At 41.3% G+C, this 21,617-nt stretch overlaps 1 protein-coding gene across 4 annotated transcripts in view; it reads right to left on the bottom strand.

The window, feature by feature from the left end:
• The window catches only part of LOC122922805 (zinc finger protein 692-like), a 405,840-nt gene that overhangs the window by 304,376 nt on the left and 79,847 nt on the right, over positions 1–21,617 (bottom strand). For 3 of the 4 annotated variants that reach the window (XM_044273542.1, XM_044273543.1, XM_044273544.1), the window contains exon 4: positions 2,249–3,001. The exons of the other annotated variant lie outside the window; for it this stretch is intronic. In XM_044273542.1, the coding sequence (XP_044129477.1) occupies positions 2,249–3,001 (753 nt within the window). The remainder of the gene's footprint in view (positions 1–2,248; positions 3,002–21,617) is intronic. 4 annotated transcript variants of the gene reach the window in all.

The following is a 21,617-nucleotide window of genomic DNA, read 5'->3' as shown; positions in this document are numbered from 1 at the left end:
TTTCTGGCTAACACAGTACCACGCTATTTTTGCTACATATGCTTAAAGGGATTCTGTCATCAAGATTTTCGATATGGAGCTGTTCATATCATCCTCTCAGTCTCCATTATCTAAATTAAAAATATACTAGTTTTACCCCCACCTGTCCCTTCATTTTGGATAAAAATCGGTTTTATTAATGTGCTAATTACCTTACTAATATGCCCAAGGGGCTGTCCCTCCGGCTGTTTGTGCCCAGCCGCGCCCCTTATCTCATAGCCCAGCGCCGCCCCACTGCTAATTATGCACTCCTCTCATCGCCGAAGGTGCGCCGCAATCTCGCGCATGCGCCCTAAATCCACTAGTCAGCGCCTGCGGGCATGTGCGCAGACAGTTGGTGCACTTCGTTCGCTGAGGCTGCTGCCAGGATGGACTAGTGGATTTTTGGGGCGCATGCGCGAGATTACTGCGCACCATCGGCGATAGTAAAACTAGTATATTTTTAATTAGATAATGGAGACCGAGAGGATGATATGAACAGCTCCATATCGAAAATCTTGATGACAGAATCCCTTTAAAAAGTGTGTAAGAGAGCAGGCCCCCAAGTTACCTGACAGATGGGCCTGCTGGCATGATTCAAAGTGGCAGAAGAACGTATCTATTAAAGAAAGACTCCTACAAAAATGTTATTCTCTGACCTATTAGAAAGGTGCATGATGTAAACTGTAGTGAATGTAATCTTCGCATTAGTAACTGTATTTGAGAGCTATACTTTCCCTTCTGATCCTCAGCCATGTCATGTGACCAACTCTCTGATCTCCAACTGACACAGGACAGGAAGTCAGTTACTTCTCTATTAATTCCTATGAAACTGACATTAAGGCTCCCTTAGGAATACATACAGTAGATAAACTGGCTTCCGGTCCACAAATAAGATGCAGTGTTATTTGGAAAGTCTCAATTGCTAACCATATGACACAGCTAAGAATCAGAAGGGAGGGGATAACTTACAAATACAGTCACTGGTGAGATTACAATCACTACAGATTACATCATGTACCTTTCTAACAGGTCAGAGAATAAATATTTGTGTGGGAGTACTCCTTTAATAGATACCTTCTTCAGCCATTTTGAATCATGGCAGTAGGCTCATCTGTCTGGTAACCTGGGCGCCTGATCTCTTACACACTTAAAAGCACATATAGCAAAAATTACATTTACGTTACTCATTGCTATTGCACATTAGATCCCTGGTGAATCCTAGAGAATTTGGAGATGGAATCAGGAATGGGGTGAAGAGGAGGAATGCAGATTATTAGATCAGAGAAGGCACTGAATTTGTACCCAAAATGTGTCCCTTCTTTCTCACTTCAGGGATTATTGTATAATTTCACTAATTTGCAACACCAGATCTACAGATTTAAAAAGGGAAGTATGCCAACATAGTCATTGTGAAAATTGGAAGATTTTAGAATTATTAGTACAGGTAAGGGTACTTTCACACTTGCGTTAAAGTTTTCTGGTACTGAGTTCCATCCTTAGGGCTGAATACCGTACCAAAAATAAAAAAAATAAGAGCCTTCCATTTCCGTATTTCCGTTTAAACATAGAGCATGTACAATTATTGTCCGCAGTACGGACAAGGATAGTACTGTTCTATGAAGGGCCAACTGTTCCGTTAAAAAAAAACACATGTCATCCGTTTTTTTCGGACCACAAAATACTGAAAAAGCCATACGGTCGTGTGCAGGAGGCCTAATGCATTCTGAATGGAGAGCAATCCGTTTAGTATGCATCAGGATGTCTTCAGTTCAGTCACTCTTACGGTATTTGGCCTGAAAAAATACGGCAGCACGCTGCAGTATTTTCTCCATCCAAAATTCCGGAATGCTTGCATTATCTTCCATTGAAATGCATTAATGCCGGATCCGGCACCAAGTGTTCCGGAAAAACGGATCCGGTTTGCGCATGCACAGACCCTTAAAAAAAATAATACCGGATGCGTTTTTTCCAGATGACACCGGAGAGAAGGATCCGGTGTTTCAATGCATTTGTTAGACGGATCCGCATCTGAATCGGTCTACAAATGCTATCCAGCGACGGAACTGCCTGCCAGATCTTCACAACGTAAGTGTGAAAGTACCCTTATGAGTTGGAAATCAGAATAAACAACAGCAACCATTTTTATAAAATATTTTTAACATTAAAACATGATTTAGAAAAGCTCACTGTCTGGCGATAAATTGTCTTTAAGAATGTGTTTCCTTACCAGAACAGAGTGCTTTAGGTTGCTCATTGACTAGATCTATGGAGAAGCTTTCCTTTGTATCTTCAGATACCCCAACACTCTGAAGGCCAGCATCTTCCTCTTCTGTGTCTCCAATCTCTGCTGAGGAAACTAGTATTTCAAGTCCTATACATTGGCTCAAGCCATCACTGGTTACAGTTACAGGTTTCTGCTGCTGTTCAAACACATCGGGTTTCAGTGGCAACTGATTTCCAGGTGTCATATGCTGTCTTTCTTCTAATGTATGCTCAGTTATTCTCCTAGTATCATTACATTGTTCTTGCTCAACGTCAACATTGACTGGACACGAATTGGCATCACTTCCAGACTGTTTCTCATACAATGTTTCATGTATAGCAATGCTGTGTGGTTTCATCGCAGTTCTTTGAAGGTTTACTTTGTTCTCTATATTAATCACTGGACCATACTCTGCAGTTTTTTTAGCAACATTCTCCTGCCTCGTTGTCCTGTGGTGGTGTGGGGATGGAACACCTATAACATCCTCCTTTGTTTTATCACCATCAAGCTCTGCACTGCAATCACGAGGATCCCAATAAAACTGATGATCTTCTTTGCAACCCCATAACAGAACTCGTGTTTCAGGGACCTCCAATGAACATGGCTGTGCCAAGATGGACAGGGGACAATTACAGTTTCTGCCATGTTGGTGACATAAGAAAGCCAGGTGTTGAAGAGATGGGCCAGACACAGAAAGCAGGGCGATTGGTTTTGGAGCTATTACAAACAAAAAAACATAAGGCAAATAAGAAAATGGCTATATCTAGAGCATTTTATTAAAAATGCTCCCAAAATGTTTGATTTATTTTAAAGCATTTTTTTTTGTATATAAGGATTACAAGAAATATACATGTATTTTCTGAAAGATATCAGGTGGACCTCTTTTGTCTGATTACAATAATGGTATCTGAATCATTTACACATACAGCTCCCCCTCCCCCTTCTATCTTCACAAAGACCTCTGCTACTTATACACTGGCGTTTTGAATTCCGTTTGCGAGATCCGTTTCAGGGATCTCACAAACGGTTCAAAATGGATCAGTTCAGCCCCAATGCATTCTGAATGGATAAGGATCCGATCAGAATGCATCAGTTGGGCTGTGTTTGGTCACCGTTCCGTTTTGCAGGCGGACACCAAAACGCCGCTTGCTGCGTTTTCATGCCCGTCTGACGATGCAGAGCCAAACGGATCCGTCCGGACATACAATTGAAGTCAATGGGGACAGATCTGTTTGTCCTGGCTCCACTTTGACACAGATCGGTTTGAAACCGTTCACATCTCTGCGCATGCCCAGTTATTTCCTGTCCCTCCCCTCATCGTGAACTATTGAACCACAGTCTTAATGATGCCCTCCTTTATGTGATATACAGGCTGTTTCGGAGTGTCTCTTGCTTGTAATTTTATGCAGCACTTGCACTTTATATACAATTGAATATACAGGAAAGAATGTTTCCTAACAATTTTTCCCAGTTATTTCCTGTCCCTCCCCTCATCGTCGGCCACCTTGGATTATCGACTTGCTGAACACTGGTAAGTATATGAAGTTTTGTCTGTCTATCTTTCTTTTTTTCGATTTATCTATCTATCTATAGGGGGGGCGGCTGGCACTTTGGAAGGGGTGTGTGTGTGTCTGGAACAGTGGGGGCTGCTGGCACTGGGGGTGGGGGCTGGCTTTATGGGGGCTACTGGGTCTTGGGGTCGCTGCTGGCATTGGGGTGGGGGGGCTGCTGGCACTGCGGGGGTGTTTGTGGCTGGAACTGTGGGGGCTTTTGGCACTGAGGGGTGTGTGTGGCTGGAATTGGGGGCGGGTCCGCTGGCACTGGTGGGGGGTGGCTGGAACTGTGGGGTATGCTGGCACTGCAGGGGTGTTTGTGGCTGTAACTGTGGGGGCTTCTGGCACTGGGGGGGGGGGTGGCTGGAACTGTGGGGTCTGCTGGCACTGCGAGGATGTTTGTGGCTGGAACTGTGGGGGCTTCTGTCTGTGAAGGTTCTCATTTATCTAGGTCATGGTATATCTGTAAGGAATAAATCAAGGCAACTGGACTTACTGTAGATTTCTTGAAAGTGTTTCATTCGTTCTTCCACTTCTCGTTGGAAGAACTTTCTTGTTGAAAGAACGAGTGAAACGTTTTCAAGAAATCTACAGTAAGTCCAGTTGGAACTGGGGGGCTGATAGCACTGTGGGAGGCTGCTGGCACTAGGGGGGCTCCAGGCACTATGCGGGGCTGCGGTCTCTGGGAGCGATTATGGCACTTGGGAGGGGATTATGGCTCCTGTCGGATTATTTTTTTTAATTATTTTATTATTAGGGTCGTCCCCAAAAAATAAAAATGTATAGAAAGTTCTGAGGTGTACAAGCATCAATATATCTTTTAAAAAGTATTAAAAAAATATATATATATTTTGTTGATATATGTGGAAATAGTGCTCTAAACAAGTTCCTTTAACGTTATCTGCATTTTGTCTGGTATTATGTTGCGTACAGATGTCAAAGAAACAAACCATAGATTGGAAACACCCACCCAGAAGGCACCGTCATATTCAGAGGCCGGTAAGTATAAAATCAACGCTTGGAGTTTGTACTGTTTGATTTGTTGCATTAAATCAGTATGTGCTCTTATTATAGGCTTCTTCATCATCATCGGACGGCTCACCAGTGGTGGACTCGCCAGCGTCCGGGGGAGGTGGACCAAGCCCGGACCAGGGTTGTCAAGAAGTAAGTGTGCATATAATTTTTTATTTAAATACATTTTGGTTAAAACATTTTTTGTTTTTGTTTCAGCAATCTGCACCTAAAGCTGCCAGCGAGGATCCCCCAGTCACCTCCAGAGTCCGCGGGAATGAGTGTGGTGGTCGTAGACGTGCAAGTCTTGATTAAGTAGTTTTAATTAGCATTTTGTATTAGGACTTATAGTTAATTTTGCATTTCCTTCTTTTTTTTCAGGGTTTCAGAGGCTCCACCAGGGAAGATGAGGAGTTCGGGGTCCCTACCATTGATAACCTGCTCCTCATCCAACCTGTGGAGGCGCGTCCATCATTATGGGACCACTCCGACCGCCACCACGCTGATCATCATCTGACCCAGCGGCTCTGGAGGGACATCTGTACGCAACTTTTTGAGATCTGGGGGGGGGGGGATCTAAATGCGGCGGCTCAGGAGAAATATGGCAAGTACAACAATATGTATTTTAATAAATTCATATTGTTCTTTTCCTTACATCATGCTAAATTTAATTTATATGTATTTTTTTCTATAGTCAAACTGGTTACCACGCGTTGGCGATCTATCCGGGACCGCTTCAGGAGGGATTTTAACAAGGAGGTTCACGCCCCGAGTGACTCCGGAGGAACCTCAGGGACCAGATACATCCATACGGTGGACCTGGGGTTCCTACGAAAGACAATGGCACCAAGAAGGTAAATATTTTTAACGACTGTAAAAATATTTTTTTTTTTAAAGGGGCTAATCCCCGCCTCTCCCATAGAAATAAATGGAGGGCAGCTGCGCAGTGCGCCCTCATCCACTTTCTTGGCTCCGTTCTCAATATATGCGAGGGTACCAGCGGTGGGAACGGCACCTATAAGACAATGTAGGCATATCCTAGCGGTATGCCCCTATTGTCTCAGATGAGAAAACCCCTTTAAGGCCTCTTGCACACAACTGTATGCCCCCAGAGAAATACGGTCTGTGAGTGGGCCATATGTCCTGTAGTGGCATTGATCGTGCGCATGAGAATACACAGCATCATAGTGTACAATGATTCTGTGCAAGTCGAGCTGCCCGCGGGTATATTGTCTTGCACTAATAGATCATATGAGTGCGGGACAATAGCCCGATGTGCGGCACAACATGGTCAGCATCATGATGCTCTGTACTCCCGTATGCACGATCAATGACGATCAGGGACATATGGCCGCTAACGAACACTATACATCTTTAAGTGCATGTAGTCGTGTACAAGAGTCCGAAAGGTGTGGTCCATGATCAAAGCTAAAACCGGACCAACTTTGAATTTCAACAAGATGGCGTCACGGATGGTGTTGCAGAAAACTAGAAGACAACGAATGAAGATCCGACTGACTTGATCCCAAACTAAGGAGCATAAGGGTGAGCCCTGTAAAATCCCTAGCACTCTCCCTGACTTCTCAGCCCATGCAAAGATCTCTATGATAGATAATTGCATGCCCTCGTGCCTCGACTGTATGACACCTGAACACCCTATAATAGTGAGGGGACACGACCACCGGCTCCCTACACTTAAAACGGAGAGAGTCAGGTCACCTAGGATCAAGCCAACAGGAAAAACAAATACATGAACAGAATTATCTGTAGAAGCATCAGTTGCAGATTGCAGCATGAGCACACTCCAGGAAGTTGTATAAACCGCAAAGTGATGCAGTATGGGAGGGAATTAAAGGGATGCAATCAGTGCAACTAGATGACAGCTGAGAGAGGGAAACGAGATGACAAAACGAAAGCAAAACAAAAGAACCTCAAGCAGGAGGTTCTGAAGAACGTCTGTCAGAGCTTCTCAGATATCTGGCGGTGACAGATGGCACTGGAGAAATTAGGAGCATGACAACCCTGGGTATCTGAATACCTGAAGAGGGGAAAACCTTTGAGATGCTACTCATTCCAAATCGGATCCGCTAAACGGAAGGTGACATGGATCCGTCTGAATGGCTTCCGTTTGTCTCCATTTAGAAATTTCATTGACTGATCCGTTTCAAAACGCATCCGTGAAACGCCAGTGTGAAAGTAGCCTTAGCTGTAGCATTACTTTGCGTCACTATTAGGCTTAGTTCAGACTTCACTTATTTGGTCAGTTATTCTCATACGGTGCAGATCTATTCATGATACCTAATCTGAGAGTAGCTCCTGAATTTGCCTCACAATAAGTGATGAAAATAACTGAACAAATAACTGAAGTGTGAACACCTTACAGGTCAATGTTAGTGTCAGCTCTAATTTATCGGCGTGGACGTAACCCCTTTGGGACACAGCCCTATTTCACCTTAAGGACCAGGCCATTTTTTTGCAAAATCTGACCAGTATCACTTTAAGTGGTGATAACTTTAAAACGCTTTGACTTATCCAGGCCATTCTGAGATTGTTTTTTCGTCACATATTGTACTTCATGACACTGGTAAAATTAAGTAAAAACAATTCATTTTTATTTTTAAAAAAAAAATACAAAATTTACCAAAAATTTGGAAAAAATTGCAAATTTCCAAGTTTCAATTTCCCTACTTCTATAATACATAGTAATACCTCCAAAAAAATGTTATTACTTTACATTCCCCATATGTCTACTTAATTTTTATATCATTTTGGGAATGATATTTTATTTTTGGGGGATGTTACAAGGCTAAGTTTAGAAGCAAATCGTGACATTTTTCAGAAATTTTCAAAAACCCAATTTTTAGGGACCAGTTCAGGTCTGAAGTCACTTTGCGAGGCTTACATAATAGAAACCACCCAAAAATTACCCCATTCTAGAAACTACACCCCTCAAGGTATTCAAAACTGATTTTACAAACGTCGTTAATCCCTTTAGGTGTTCCACAAGAATTCATGGAAAATAGAGATACAATTTCAAAATTTCACTTTTTTGGCAGATTTTCCATTTTAATAATTTTTTTTCCAGTTACAAAGCAAGGGTTAACAGCCAAACCAAACTCAATATGTATGGCCCCGATTCTGTAGTTCACAGAAACACCCCATATGTGGTCGTAAACCGCTGTACAGGCACACGGGCAGGGAGCAGAAGGAAAGGAATGCCATACGGTTTTTGGAAGGCAGGTTTTGCTGGACTGTTTTTTTTGACACCATGTCCCATTTCAAGCCCCCCTAGAATAGAAACTCCAAAATATTGCCCCTATTTTAGAAACTACGGGATAGGGTGGCAGTATTGTTGGTACTAGTTTAGGGTACATTTTTATAGACCAGGTTGTCACGGATGCAGCGATACCTAATATGTATACTTTTTTTTTTTTTATGTTTTACACAATGATTTCTTTTTGAAACAAAAAAGATAAATCAATGTTTTAGTGTTTCCATAGTCTCAGAGCCATAATTTTTTCAGTTACTTTGGGTAATTTACCCAATTACCTTGGGTAGGGTATGATTTTTGCGGGATGAGATGACAGTTTTATTGGCACTATTTTGGGATGCGTGTGACTTTTTGATCACTTGCTATTACACTTTTTGTGATGTAAAGTGACAAAAAATTGTTTAGTTAGCACAGTTTTTATTTACATTTTTTTTACGGTGTTCATCTGAGGTGTGAGGTCATGTGATATTTTTATAAAGCTGGTCGATACAGACGCGGCGATACCTAATATGTATACTTTTTTTTATTTATGTAAGTTTTACACAATAATATTTTTTAACCTGTTAGGGACGCATGACGTACCGGTACGGCATGTTTCCCGAGTCCTTAAGGACCCATGACGTACCGGTACGTCATGGCTTTAATTCACGATTCCAGCGCCGCGGGGGTTAATCGGAACGGGATGCCGGCGTAAATCATTCAGCCGGCATGCTGTAACAACGCGCGGGGGGGGGGGGGGGGGTCATTTGACCCCCACCCCCGTATCGGCGATCGCAGAAAACTGCAGGTCAATTCAGACCTGTGGTTTTCTGCGTTTCCGGTCCATTCAGGTCTCCGGTGACCCGATGAACCGGAAAAAGACTGATCGGTGGCGTGATTACACACCACCAATCACAGTCTGTGCATTTGGAGAGGCGGTGCTGGCCCTGGTGCTGAAGGCCGCTGTCCAGGGTGCTGATTGGTGCAGGGGAGAGAGGCGCGAGATTCAAACTTACTGCGCTCCTCTCTCCTCTCCTCTTCCTGTTCTGCACAAGCACCGTCCAGCACCAGCTCCTGAGTCCCCCCTAATCACCATCCATCACCCTCCTGCACCCATCGCCATCCAGGTAGGTTAGAGTCAGTGAGGGAGAGGCACCATTAGGCAGGGAAAGAAGGCGAAAAGTTAGTTAGGAAAAAAAAAAAAAATGAACTTTTACCCTAAACTTTCTTTGTTCCATCTTTCAGACCCCCCCTGCCACTTGCCCCCCGCCACCACCAGCCCAAACCATATGGTGTTCCCCTTCTTCTATGTCCTGCCGTTTAGCCAAATAGTAGTTTACAACCACATATGGGGTCTTTCTGCAAACTACAGAATCAGGGCAACCCATTTTGAGTTTTGTTTGGCTGTTAACCCATTTTTTCCAGTAATAAAGTAAGGGTTAAAATGGAAAATTTTCCCAAAACTAGAACATTTCTAAATGGTTTCTCCATCTGCCATTAACTCTTGTGGAACACCTAAAGGGTTAACAAAGTTTGTAAACCCAGTTTTTAATACCTTGAGGGGTGTACTTTCTTAGATGGAGTCACTTTTTTGAAATTTCTATTCTAGGGGTGCATCAGGGGGCTTCAAATGGGACATGGTATAAACAAAACCAGTCCTGCAAAATCTTCCTTGCAAAACCCATATGGTGTTCCCCTCCTTCTATGTCCTCCCGTTCGGCCAAACAGTAGTTTAAGACCACATATGGGGTGTTTCTGCAAACTACAGAATCAGGGCAACCCATATTGAGTTTTGTATGGCAGTTAACCCTTGTTTTATTCCTGTAAAAAAAATGGATTATATTGGAAAATTTTCCAAAAAATTTAGATTTTGAAATTGTTTCTCTATCTGCCATTAACTCTTGTGGAAGACCTAAAGGGTTAATAAAGTTTGAAAAAACTGTTTTGAATACCTTGAGGGGTGTAGTTTCTAGAATAGGGTTTTGGGGAGGTTTCTATTATCTAAGCCTCACAATATGACTTCAAACCTGAACTGGTCCATAAAAATTTCTGAAAAATTTCAAAATTTGCTTCTAAACTTCTAAGCCTTGTAACATCCCCAAAAAATAAAATATCATTCTCAAAATGCTACAAACATAAAGTAGACATATGGGGAACGCAAAGTCATTACAATTTTTGGGGGTATTACTATGTATTACAGAAGTAGAGAAACTGAAACTTTGAAATTTGCTAATTTTTCAAAATTTTTGACAAATATGGTATTTTTTAATGCAAAAAAATTAACTTTTTTGACCCAATTTTAGCAGTGTCATGAAGTACAATATGTACTCAGAACGGCCTGGGTAAGTCAAAGCGTTTTAAAGTTATCAGCACTTAAAGTGACACTGGTCAGATTTGCAAAAAATGTCCAAGTCCTTAAGGTGAAATAGTCCTTAAGGGGTTAAACAAAAAAAAAATTATCATGCTTAGTGTCTCCATATTCTGAGAGCCATAGTTTTTTCAGTTTTTGGGCGATTATCTTAGGTAGGGTCTCATTTTTTGCAGGAGGAGATGACGGTTTGATTGGCACTATTTTGGTGGGCAAACGCCTTTTTGATCGCTTGCTGTTCTACTTTTTGTGATGCAAGGTGACAAGAAAATGGTTTATTTTTTACGGTGGCTGGATCTCACAGGCTTGTCACCGGAAGGTTGCATTACTTCCCGAGCAGAAGGAGCAGCAAAAGAAAGAAGCAGTTACAGGACAGGTGAGGGCACAGAGGTTGTTGCCAACTAAGTGTGGTGTCAGAGGAACCCATCAATTCCTGGCTGTGTGTGTCTGTTGTTACCCAAGATAATGTTAAAGAGCGAGTCAACCATTCCGATACAGCTGAATTGTTGGTCAAAACACGACCACTGGATAACAGTGACAGCTCTGGCCTGTTGCTGTGGCTATTGCTACCACCACCCCTTCTGCTGCTACTTGTGCTGGCTACAACAACATTTTTGCAACTGACAGTTCCTTTTGAGTGCCCAGACAACTGTCTTTTGGCCATAGTGTACATGTAACAGTGTACAAGTAACAATCAGTAATGCAACTATGTAACTAAGTATGAATGGTGCAGCAGGTGAACTATATTATATATATCTATCTATATATACATATACATATACACACACACACACACAGTACAGACCAAAAGTTTGGACACCTTCTCATTCAAAGAGTTTTCTTTATTTTCAGGACTATGAAAATTGTAGATTCAAAACTATGAATTAACACATGTGGAATTATATACTTAACAAAAAAGTGTGAAACAACAGAAAATATGTCATATTCTAGGTTCTTCAAAGTAGCCACCTTTTGCTTGGATTACTGCTTTGCACACTCTTGATGAGCTTCAAGAGGTAGTCACCTGAAATGGTCTTCGAACAGACTTGAAGGAGTTCCCAGAGATGCTTAGCACTTGTTGGCCCTTTTGCCTTCACTCTGCGGTCCAGCTCACCCCAAACAATCTCGATTGGGTTCAGGTCCGGTGACTGTGGAGGCCAGGTCATCTGGTGCAGCACCCCATCACTCTGCTTTATGGTCAAATAGCCCTTACACAGCCTGGAGGTGTGCTTGGGGTCATTGTCCTGTTGAAAAATAAATGATGGTCCAACTAAACGCAAACTGGATGGAATAGCATGCCGCTGCAAGATGCTGTGGTAGCCATGCTGGTTCAGTATGCCTTCAATTCTGAATAAATCCATAACAGTGTCACCAGCAAAGCACCCCCACACCATCACACCATGCTTCACGGTGGAACCAGGCATGTCCATCCGTTCACCTTTTCTGCGTCGCACAAAGATACGGTGGTTGGAGACAAAGATCTCAAATTTGGACTCATCAGACCAAAGCACAGATTTCCACTGGTCTAATGTCCATTTCTTGTGTTCTTTAGCCCAAGTCTCTTCTGCTTGTTGCCTGTCCTTAGCAGTGTTTTTTTCAGCAGATATTCTACCATGAAGGCCTGATTCACACAGTCTCCTCTTAACAGTTGTTCTAGAGATGTGTCTGCTGCTAAAACTCTGTGTGGCATTGACCTGGTCTCTAATCTGAGCTGCTGTTAACCTGCGATTTCTGAGGCTGGTGACTCATCAACTTATCCTCCGCAGCAGAGGTGACTCTTGGTCTTCCTTTCCTGGGGCGGTCCGCACGTGAGCCAGTTTCTTTGTAGCGCTTGATGGTTTTTGTGACTGCACTTGGGGACACTTTCAAAGTTTTCCCAATTTTTCAGACTGACTGACCTTCATTTCTTAAAGTAATGATGGCCACTTGTTTTTCTTTACTTAGAATTTGTATTATGGCAAGAAAAAAGCAGCTAACAGTCTATTCAGTAGGACTATCAGCTGTTTATCCACCTGACTTCTCCACAACGCAACTGATGGTCCCAACCCCATTTATAAGGCAAGAAATCCCACTTATTAAACCTGACAGGGCACACCTGTGAAGTGAAAACCATTTCAGTTGACTACCTCTTGAAGCTCATCAAGAGAATGCCAAGAGTGTGCAAAGCAGTAATCAAAGCAAAAGGTGGCTACTTTGAAGAAAATAGAATATGACATATTTTCAGTTGTTTCACACTTTTTTGTTATGTATATAATTCCACGTGTTAACTCATAGTTTTGATGCCTTCAGTGTGAATCTACAATTTTCATAGTCATGAAAATAAAGAAAACTCTTAAACTCTTTGAATGAGAAGGTGTGTCCAAACTTTTGGTCTGTACTATATATTATATATACACATACACACACACACACACACACATATACATACATACACACACACACAGTGGATATAAAAAGTCTACACACCCCTGTTAAAATGACAGGTGTCTGTGATATAAAAAAAATGAGACAAAGATAAATCATTTCAAAACTTTTTCCATCTTTAATGTGACCTATAAACTGTACAACTCAATTGAAAAACAAACTGAAATCTTTTAGGTAGAGGGAAGAAAAAAATTATACAACAAAATAATATGGTTGCATAAGTGTGCACACCCTTAAACTAATACTTTGTTAAAGCACCTTTTGATTTTATTACAGCACTCAGTCTTTTTGGATATAAGTCTATCAGCATGGCACATTTTGACTTGGCAAGAGTTGCCCACTCTTCTTGGCAAGAACACTCCAAATCTGTCAAATTGTGAGGGCATCTCCTGTGCACAGCCCTCTTCAGATCACCCTTCTTCTGGTGAAGCCATTCATTTGTTGATTTGGATGTATGCTTTGGGTTGTTGTCATGCTGAAAGATGAAGTTCCTCTTCATGTTCAGCTTTCTAGCAGAAGCCTAAAGGTTTTGTGCCAATATTGACTGGTATTTGGAACTGTTTGTAATTCCCTCTAGCTTAACTAAGGACCCAGTTCCAGCTGAAGAAAAACAGCCCCTTGGCATGATGCTGCCACCAACATGCTTCACTGTGGGTATGGTGTTCTTTTGGTTATGTGCAGTGTTGTTTTTGCACCAAACATATCTTTTAGAATTATGGCCAAAAAGTTCAACCTTGGTTTCATCAGACCATAACACCTTTTCCCACATGCTTTTGAGAAACTTCATATGTGTTTTTGCAAAATGAAGCCTGGCTTGGATGTTTTTCTTCGTAAGAAAAGGCTTTCATCTTGCCACTCTACCCCATAGCCGAGACATATGAAGAATACGGGCGATTGTTGTCACATGTACCACACAGCCAGTACTTGCCAGATATTCCTGCAGCTGCTTTAATGTTGCTGTAGGCCTCTTGGTAGCCTTCCAGACCAGTTTTCTTCTCGTCTTTTCATCAATTTTGGAGGGACGTCCAGTTCTTGCTAATGTCACTGTTGTGCCATATTTTCTTCACTTGATGATGACTGTCTTTACTGTGTTCCATGGTATATCTAATCCCTTGGAAATTCTTTTGTACCCTTCTCGTGACTGATACCTTTTAACAATGAGATCCCTCTAAAGCTTTGGAAGCTCTCTGTGGACCATGGCTTTTGCTGTGGGATGCGACTAAGAACATTTCAGGAAAGACCAACTAGAGCAGCTGAACTTTATTTGGGGTTAATCAGAGGCACTTTAAATGATGGCAGTTGTATGCTGAGTCCTAGTTAACATGATTTTGAATGTAATTGCTTAAAGAGGTTTTCCCATTTTGCAAATTCATCCTAACCTGCAGTCAGCTCTGCTGTTCACTTCCTGGTTTTCTGCTTCTGAGGCTGGGCGGGCTTAGGCAGTTTGAGTGAAGGCTGGACACACCTCCTTATAACATCACACAGAGAACTCAGTCCTTGCGTGCTCGTTCATGTTAAGAGCATGACTCATCAGTCTGGCAGCCTGCAGTGTCTGTAAAGCCCCTCCCCCCTGCTGGGGAACCATCACTCAGAGAGCTGAGATAAGTGAGCTCTGTGTACAGTAACACGTGGCTGTTCTGCACAGTTTTACACACAAAATCTCTGTGTGATCTCTTTATCAAAAAATATAATTCCATATTATACATTAGCTCAAAAGCTTGTCAGCTAGTAGACCTATAATCTGTGCTTTTGTCTCCCATAAAACATGACCATTCCCCACCCACCAGCACTGATGCTGATATTTTTTCCATTACAGCTGTACTCCAGTTGTGTATAAACCTTACACTATGTATCTGTATAGATGCATATACAGCTCAGCTACATGTGTCTACTCCAGTCCCCTGACATCACTTTGGCTGAATAGATTCCTATACAGCTCTGCTACATCTTTATTCTACTCCCCCACTAGCACTGTGTCTGAAAAGCTTCATATACATCTCTGCTACATCTGTTTCTCTCTTCCATTAGCATTGATGCTGACCCACCACATATACAGCTCTAATACATTTGTCTATTCCATTCCCCATTAGAACTGTGGCTGAACATTAGCATATTCAGCTCTGCTACATCTGATTCTATCTTTCACCCGCATTGATTCTAAACCGCCACATATACGTGAATATGCACAAAGAAAAGTCCAGCTCACCCAATTATTCCACCACCTGCGTGCACGGAAAAGGCCGGCAAGCCCATATATCCTTGATATGAAAGCACAATGAAATTCCAGCACTCACGATTTTGGTAGCTAAAATCTTCGTCTTTTATTCAGGCAGTAAACATATAAACAGGACATCCACCCACAAGTGCAGCAACCTTGACGCGTTTCGAACAGTAGTTCTTAGTCGTAATAATGAGCAGTGTCTCCTCTGGCACCTTTATACCAGTCTGTACTAAAATGTAATTGCTTTTCCCCTCCACCTGAGGGGTGGGGGAGTGTAGGAGGCAGGGAACACTTTAACCTCTTGTTTTCCAGGTGAGGCACTGCTCATATGTTTCACAATAGAAAATTCATGCATCTATACAAAGTCACTGATTATTACAAAAATTTGTGTTGAAAAATAACCATTGAATAAAAACAGTGAACATATTAAAATTGTCAAAGAATGTCAATTGTCAGGATAGCATCAGAACACCATATTGGTTATATATAGCCAACTTATTTGTATGGATCCACATATATTAGTGCTGTGTTGCTAATTCTGGCATGGATCCCTTTTCTCTATTACTGCTCTTGATTGAATTGAAAAAATGCATGCATACATAGCTATGATGAAAGAAAATGTGAAAAAACAGGAAAGTCATGAGTTAGTAGAAATACATAAGTTCATTTTTCTTATTGAGGCCATTTGGATGTCTGGTATTCAACTTAAAAATCCAAAAAGCCTCTCTGAGTCTCACTAAACGTTTAAAATCTCCTCCTCTGTTAGGTAATTTCACCTGTTCAATTGCAAAGGCTTTGAAATTGCGCACCTGGCTTTCGTGTTTACTAATAAAATGTTTAGCCGCATTGGATGTGTTCACACTATGCGGATTTTTTATGTAGTTGAGGTGCTCCAGAATTCGGACCTTAAATTTTCTAGTGGTACATCCCACATATAACATGTCACAGGCTATACATTTTATGATATATACCACCCCCATAGAATTACAATTAATATAAGATTTGATTGGATATATGTGTGAATTATTCGCATCGTGAAAAGTTTTGGTATTTACTGCGTATGTACAAGTGCGGCAGCGCAAACTTCCGCATTTAGTGAAGCCCTTGTATATAAGCCAGGGATCCCGTTTATATTTGTTTCGATGTATATACATGGAGGGTGATAAATCATTCCCTATAGTTCTTGGTCGTCTTGACACAATTCTACAACCTTGTTTTAGCGCACAGTGCAATATTTCGTCATCATGAAGAATAGGTAAATATTTTTTAATAATTTGTTGAATTTTTTCAAATTGTTTACTGTACGTCAAAACAAGTGTAGGTAAATGATCTTTTTCGTTTTTATTTACATTTATATTTGAACTCTCACTTTTTGATATCTGTTTAGAGATATTTTTATTTTTAGGAGTTGAAAAGAGTAAAGCTTCTCTATTTTTCTTTTTAGTTATAGCCAGGCCTCTGGATATCATCCAGTTTGGATATGCTCTTTGTTTTAATCTATTTATAATAGTTTGAGCCTCTATTTCAAAAGCCGCTGCGGTACTGCAGTTTCTGTAGGCACGTGTGAATTCTCCCACAGGAATTGATTTTATTGTGTGTAGGGGGTGATGGCTATTTGCCCGTAGTAATGTATTTCCTGTTATTTCCTTGCGGTAGGTTTTAGTTTGTATAATCTGGTTCAGTTTTCCTGTAAGTGTTAAATCAAGAAAATTGATACTTTGCGGATGTTCCGTATATGTAAATTTTAAATTATATGTGTTATTTTCCAGATATTGCATGAAGTGTTGTATGGCAGGTACATCACCACTCCAGATAAGGAGCATATCATCGATGTACCTGCCATACCACACCACATGGTCCGCAAATGGATTTTTAATATTATATACATATGCCTCCTCCCAATAGGACATTGTTAGATTGGCCAGGGAGGGTGAGTACTTCGCACCCATTGATACACCAGATATCTGTACATAGTATATAGAGTTGAATGAAAAATAATTGTGAGACATCAGAAATTGAGTAACCTCCAGAGTATAATCTATAAAATCCTCAGAAAAATTGCTGTATTTGTGCAAATGGAATTCAAGTGCTAGCATCGCCACATGATGTGGTATTGATGGATAAAGCGATACCACATCAATGGACAGCCATCTGTAGTTCTCAGCCCAGGTCATGTCATAAAAAGATTGCAGAATTGATGTGGTATCTTTAATATACCCTGGGATTCTTTTGACAAGGGGCTGTAAACTACAGTCTAGCCATTCACCCAGCCTCTCTGTTAGGGATCCAATCCCGCTGACTATGGGGCGTAGAGGGGGAGGAAATTGGCCCTTGTGGACTTTAGGGAGGGCATGCATTATAGGTGTAACTGTAAATTCTACATTTAAATAATTAAATTGTTTTTGGTTAATGTGATTATATTCCAAACCTTTTCGCAAAATCTCAAAAAATTCCCCTTTATATTTGGGTAAAGGGTCAATATCTAACCTTTGATATACTGAGAGATCAGAGAGCAATTTATTCATTTGTTCACAGTACATGTCACAATCCAGGACGACGACGGAGCCTCCCTTATCGGCCATTTTTATAACAATACGTTCATTATCGGCTAGTTCCTTGATTGCTTTTTTATATTTCATAGGCAGGTTGGTATATCCCCCCTCGTCCTGGATGTGACTATGTATTTCTTTTAGCTCCCTCTCTATGATATCTTGAAAGGTGTCCATATTGGTAGTTCTGGACATGATAGGATAGAAATCCGGATTAGTGATTTTAAATTTCTGAGCATCAACACATCTATCATATTCCAGTGATTCCCCTTGAAGATCGGTGAGACATGTTAGGGCCAATTGTTCTTGGAACGATAAATGAAAATATTCATTTTCAATTCTACTTTCCGAACATGTCTGATCGATATTTCGTATGGGCTCATTCATATCCACATCACTGAAATGTCTGGTCACTGTCAGTTGTCTTATAAATCTATTTATATCTAATAAAGTAGAAAATAAATCAAAATTGACAGAAGGTACAAAATTTAAACCTAGTTTGAGAACTTCAATTTGTTCAGTTGAGAGGATTGTGGCAGACAAATTTATAACATCTAATTGTGCACAGTCAGCTATCTTTGTTGGTAGCGTGTTGACCTGGTTTGGGGCGTTTTTGTGTTTACGTCCCGCCCGGCGCACTCGTTTTTTGACGATTTTGTTGCAGTATCCTCCTTTTTATTTTTATTGTTCTCCAGGTTAATATTTTTAGATTTTCTATAGTATGACAGTTTGGGTTTCGCTCCATATTCCATGATTTGTTGAGGGCTTTGTGGTAAGTCCTGTGAGCCATCAGAGGTGTCAGCGGTATCCAGTTCAGAGGAAAAGCTCACTCTTGGTGATTTATTTTGGGACTTTGATTTATAGTTGCGGTTATCTTGCTTTGATTTATTTTTGTTTTTATTTTTCAAAATGGATCTGGGGGTCGAGTAAAGGTTTTCCCTTCTACCCCATTCATATACTTGATCCTGTTTGTAATCATATAGATCTCTCTGGAATTTTTTGTGTTTAATATCCGTGATATATTCTTCCATATGATGTGTATTATTCAGCATTTCTGTTTGCAAACTTTCAAAATCTGCCCCAGATTCAAGAGGTTTTAAAGATAATTTACAAAGTTCAATTTCATCTTGTAGTTGTAGCAGCTTTTCACTTTCACACTTTACAATGAGTGACATGAGTTGTAATGAACAATTTGAGAGTAATTGATTCCATTGGGATATAAAATCAGCAGAATAAATCGTTGTAGGTATTTTTTTGATCCTTTGGTACATACGCAGTAAATACCAAAACTTTTCACGATGCGAATAATTCACACATATATCCAATCAAATCTTATATTAATTGTAATTCTATGGGGGTGGTATATATCATAAAATGTATAGCCTGTGACATGTTATATGTGGGATGTACCACTAGAAAATTTAAGGTCCGAATTCTGGAGCACCTCAACTACATAAAAAATCCGCATAGTGTGAACACATCCAATGCGGCTAAACATTTTATTAGTAAACACGAAAGCCAGGTGCGCAATTTCAAAGCCTTTGCAATTGAACAGGTGAAATTACCTAACAGAGGAGGAGATTTTAAACGTTTAGTGAGACTCAGAGAGGCTTTTTGGATTTTTAAGTTGAATACCAGACATCCAAATGGCCTCAATAAGAAAAATGAACTTATGTATTTCTACTAACTCATGACTTTCCTGTTTTTTCACATTTTCTTTCATCATAGCTATGTATGCATGCATTTTTTCAATTCAATCAAGAGCAGTAATAGAGAAAAGGGATCCATGCCAGAATTAGCAACACAGCACTAATATATGTGGATCCATACAAATAAGTTGGCTATATATAACCAATATGGTGTTCTGATGCTATCCTGACAATTGACATTCTTTGACAATTTTAATATGTTCACTGTTTTTATTCAATGGTTATTTTTCAACACAAATTTTTGTAATAATCAGTGACTTTGTATAGATGCATGAATTTTCTATTGTGAAACATATGAGCAGTGCCTCACCTGGAAAACAAGAGGTTAAAGTGTTCCCTGCCTCCTACACTCCCCCACCCCTCAGGTGGAGGGGAAAAGCAATTACATTTTAGTACAGACTGGTATAAAGGTGCCAGAGGAGACACTGCTCATTATTACGACTAAGAACTACTGTTCGAAACGCGTCAAGGTTGCTGCACTTGTGGGTGGATGTCCTGTTTATATGTTTACTGCCTGAATAAAAGACGAAGATTTTAGCTACCAAAATCGTGAGTGCTGGAATTTCATTGTGCTTTCATATCAACGCCACATATACGTCTCTGCTAAATCTGTCTATTCCCTTCACCATTAGTACTGTGACTGAACAGCAGCTTATTCAACTTTGCTACATAGGGTTGTTGCGGGTATCGAAATTTCGATACCCAATCGATACTTTTGTCCCGATATCGATACGCAGTCTAGTATCTCTGAACATGAGCGCACTGCTGTCAGCGTGCTCATGTTCCCTCAGCAGCACAGAGGAGAAGGAAGCAGTCTATCCCTCCCCCTGTGCTGCTGCCACCAATGGGGAGAGAGGCGGAGGAAGGGTGGGCGCACTGCGCCACCAATGATAGGACTTTTCATGGGTTCGGACTTTGTTAAGCAGCAGGCTACACAGAGCAGCGCCCAGAGATGTCCCAGAACTTACTATTATTCCTGGGCGCCGCTCCGTTTACCCGCTGTGCGCCTGTGCCCCATTACAGTATCCTACAGTCCTGCTACATATGCTAATTACTATCGGAGCAATGGGGAGGAGACAGCAGCTTCTCTATTGGGCGTTCCTTCTCCCACTAGAGAAGCTTCTGTCTCCTCCCCATTGCTCCGATAGTAATTAGCATATGGAGAAGGACTGCAGGGCACTGTAATGGAGCACAGGCGCACAGTGGGTGAACGGAGCGGCGCACAGGAATAATAAAAAGTGCTGGGATATCCCTGAGCGCCGCTCTGTGTTGCCTGCTGCTTAACAAAGTCCGAACCCATATAAGGTCGTCTTTAACTTTTAATACAGGAGGCAGGTGCCGGCAGCAGAATCGCATAACAAACACCCTGCCTCTGACAGGGAGCTGCGATCAACGGCAGTTAACCCCTCAGTTGCGGCACCTGAAGGGTTAACTGCAGCGGATCGCAGCTCCCTGTCATAGAGGTCGGGTGCTGGCTATTTGATTCCGGCACCTGCCTCCTGTATTTGTATTAACAGGTAAGTTATCTTCATTGGTGGCGCAGTGCGCCCCCCCCAACACCCCAGTATAATAAACATTGGTGGCGCAGTGCCAGTGAGGGTTAAAAAAATAAATAAAAATTAACTCACCTCCTCCAATTGCTCACGTAGCTGCCATTCTCCTGTTCTTTCTTCAGGACCTGTCAAAGGACCTGTGGTGATGTCACTGAGTTCATAGACAATATAGAATAAGCCACGGCACTCCAGAGGGATTCCAATCGATTTCTTTTATTACACTTTGTGCAGCAACGTTTCAACCTAACGGTCTTTATCAAGGGGAGCTTGATAAAGACCGTTAGGTTGAAACGTTGCTGCACAAGGTGTAATAAAAGAAATCGATTGGAATCCCTCTGGAGTGCCGTGGCTTATTCTATGTTGTCTATTACGGGAATCCTAGGACCAGGATTTAACGCTGCAGGCACCACCACATACTGGAGTCGCTATAATAATAGTGAGTAGTGCTGTCCTATTTACTATTTTTTGTCACTGAGTTCATCACATGGTCCATTACCATAGTGATTGATCAGGTGATGGACCACGTGATAAGCGCAATGACGTCACCACAGGTCCTTTTCCTCACAGATGAAGACAGAAGAGAATTAAGGCGAGTTAAATTTTATTTCATTTTATTTTTTTTAACCTCTCCAGCCCTATTTTACTCAGCATTCTGTTTTAAGAATGCTATTAATTTCCCTTATAACCATGTTATA

Source organism: Bufo gargarizans, unplaced genomic scaffold, assembly GCF_014858855.1.
Source record: "Bufo gargarizans isolate SCDJY-AF-19 unplaced genomic scaffold, ASM1485885v1 fragScaff_scaffold_726_pilon:::fragment_4:::debris, whole genome shotgun sequence".
Classification (NCBI taxonomy): Eukaryota; Metazoa; Chordata; class Amphibia; order Anura; family Bufonidae; genus Bufo; species Bufo gargarizans.
This window is presented reverse-complemented; position numbering and strand designations above follow the sequence as displayed.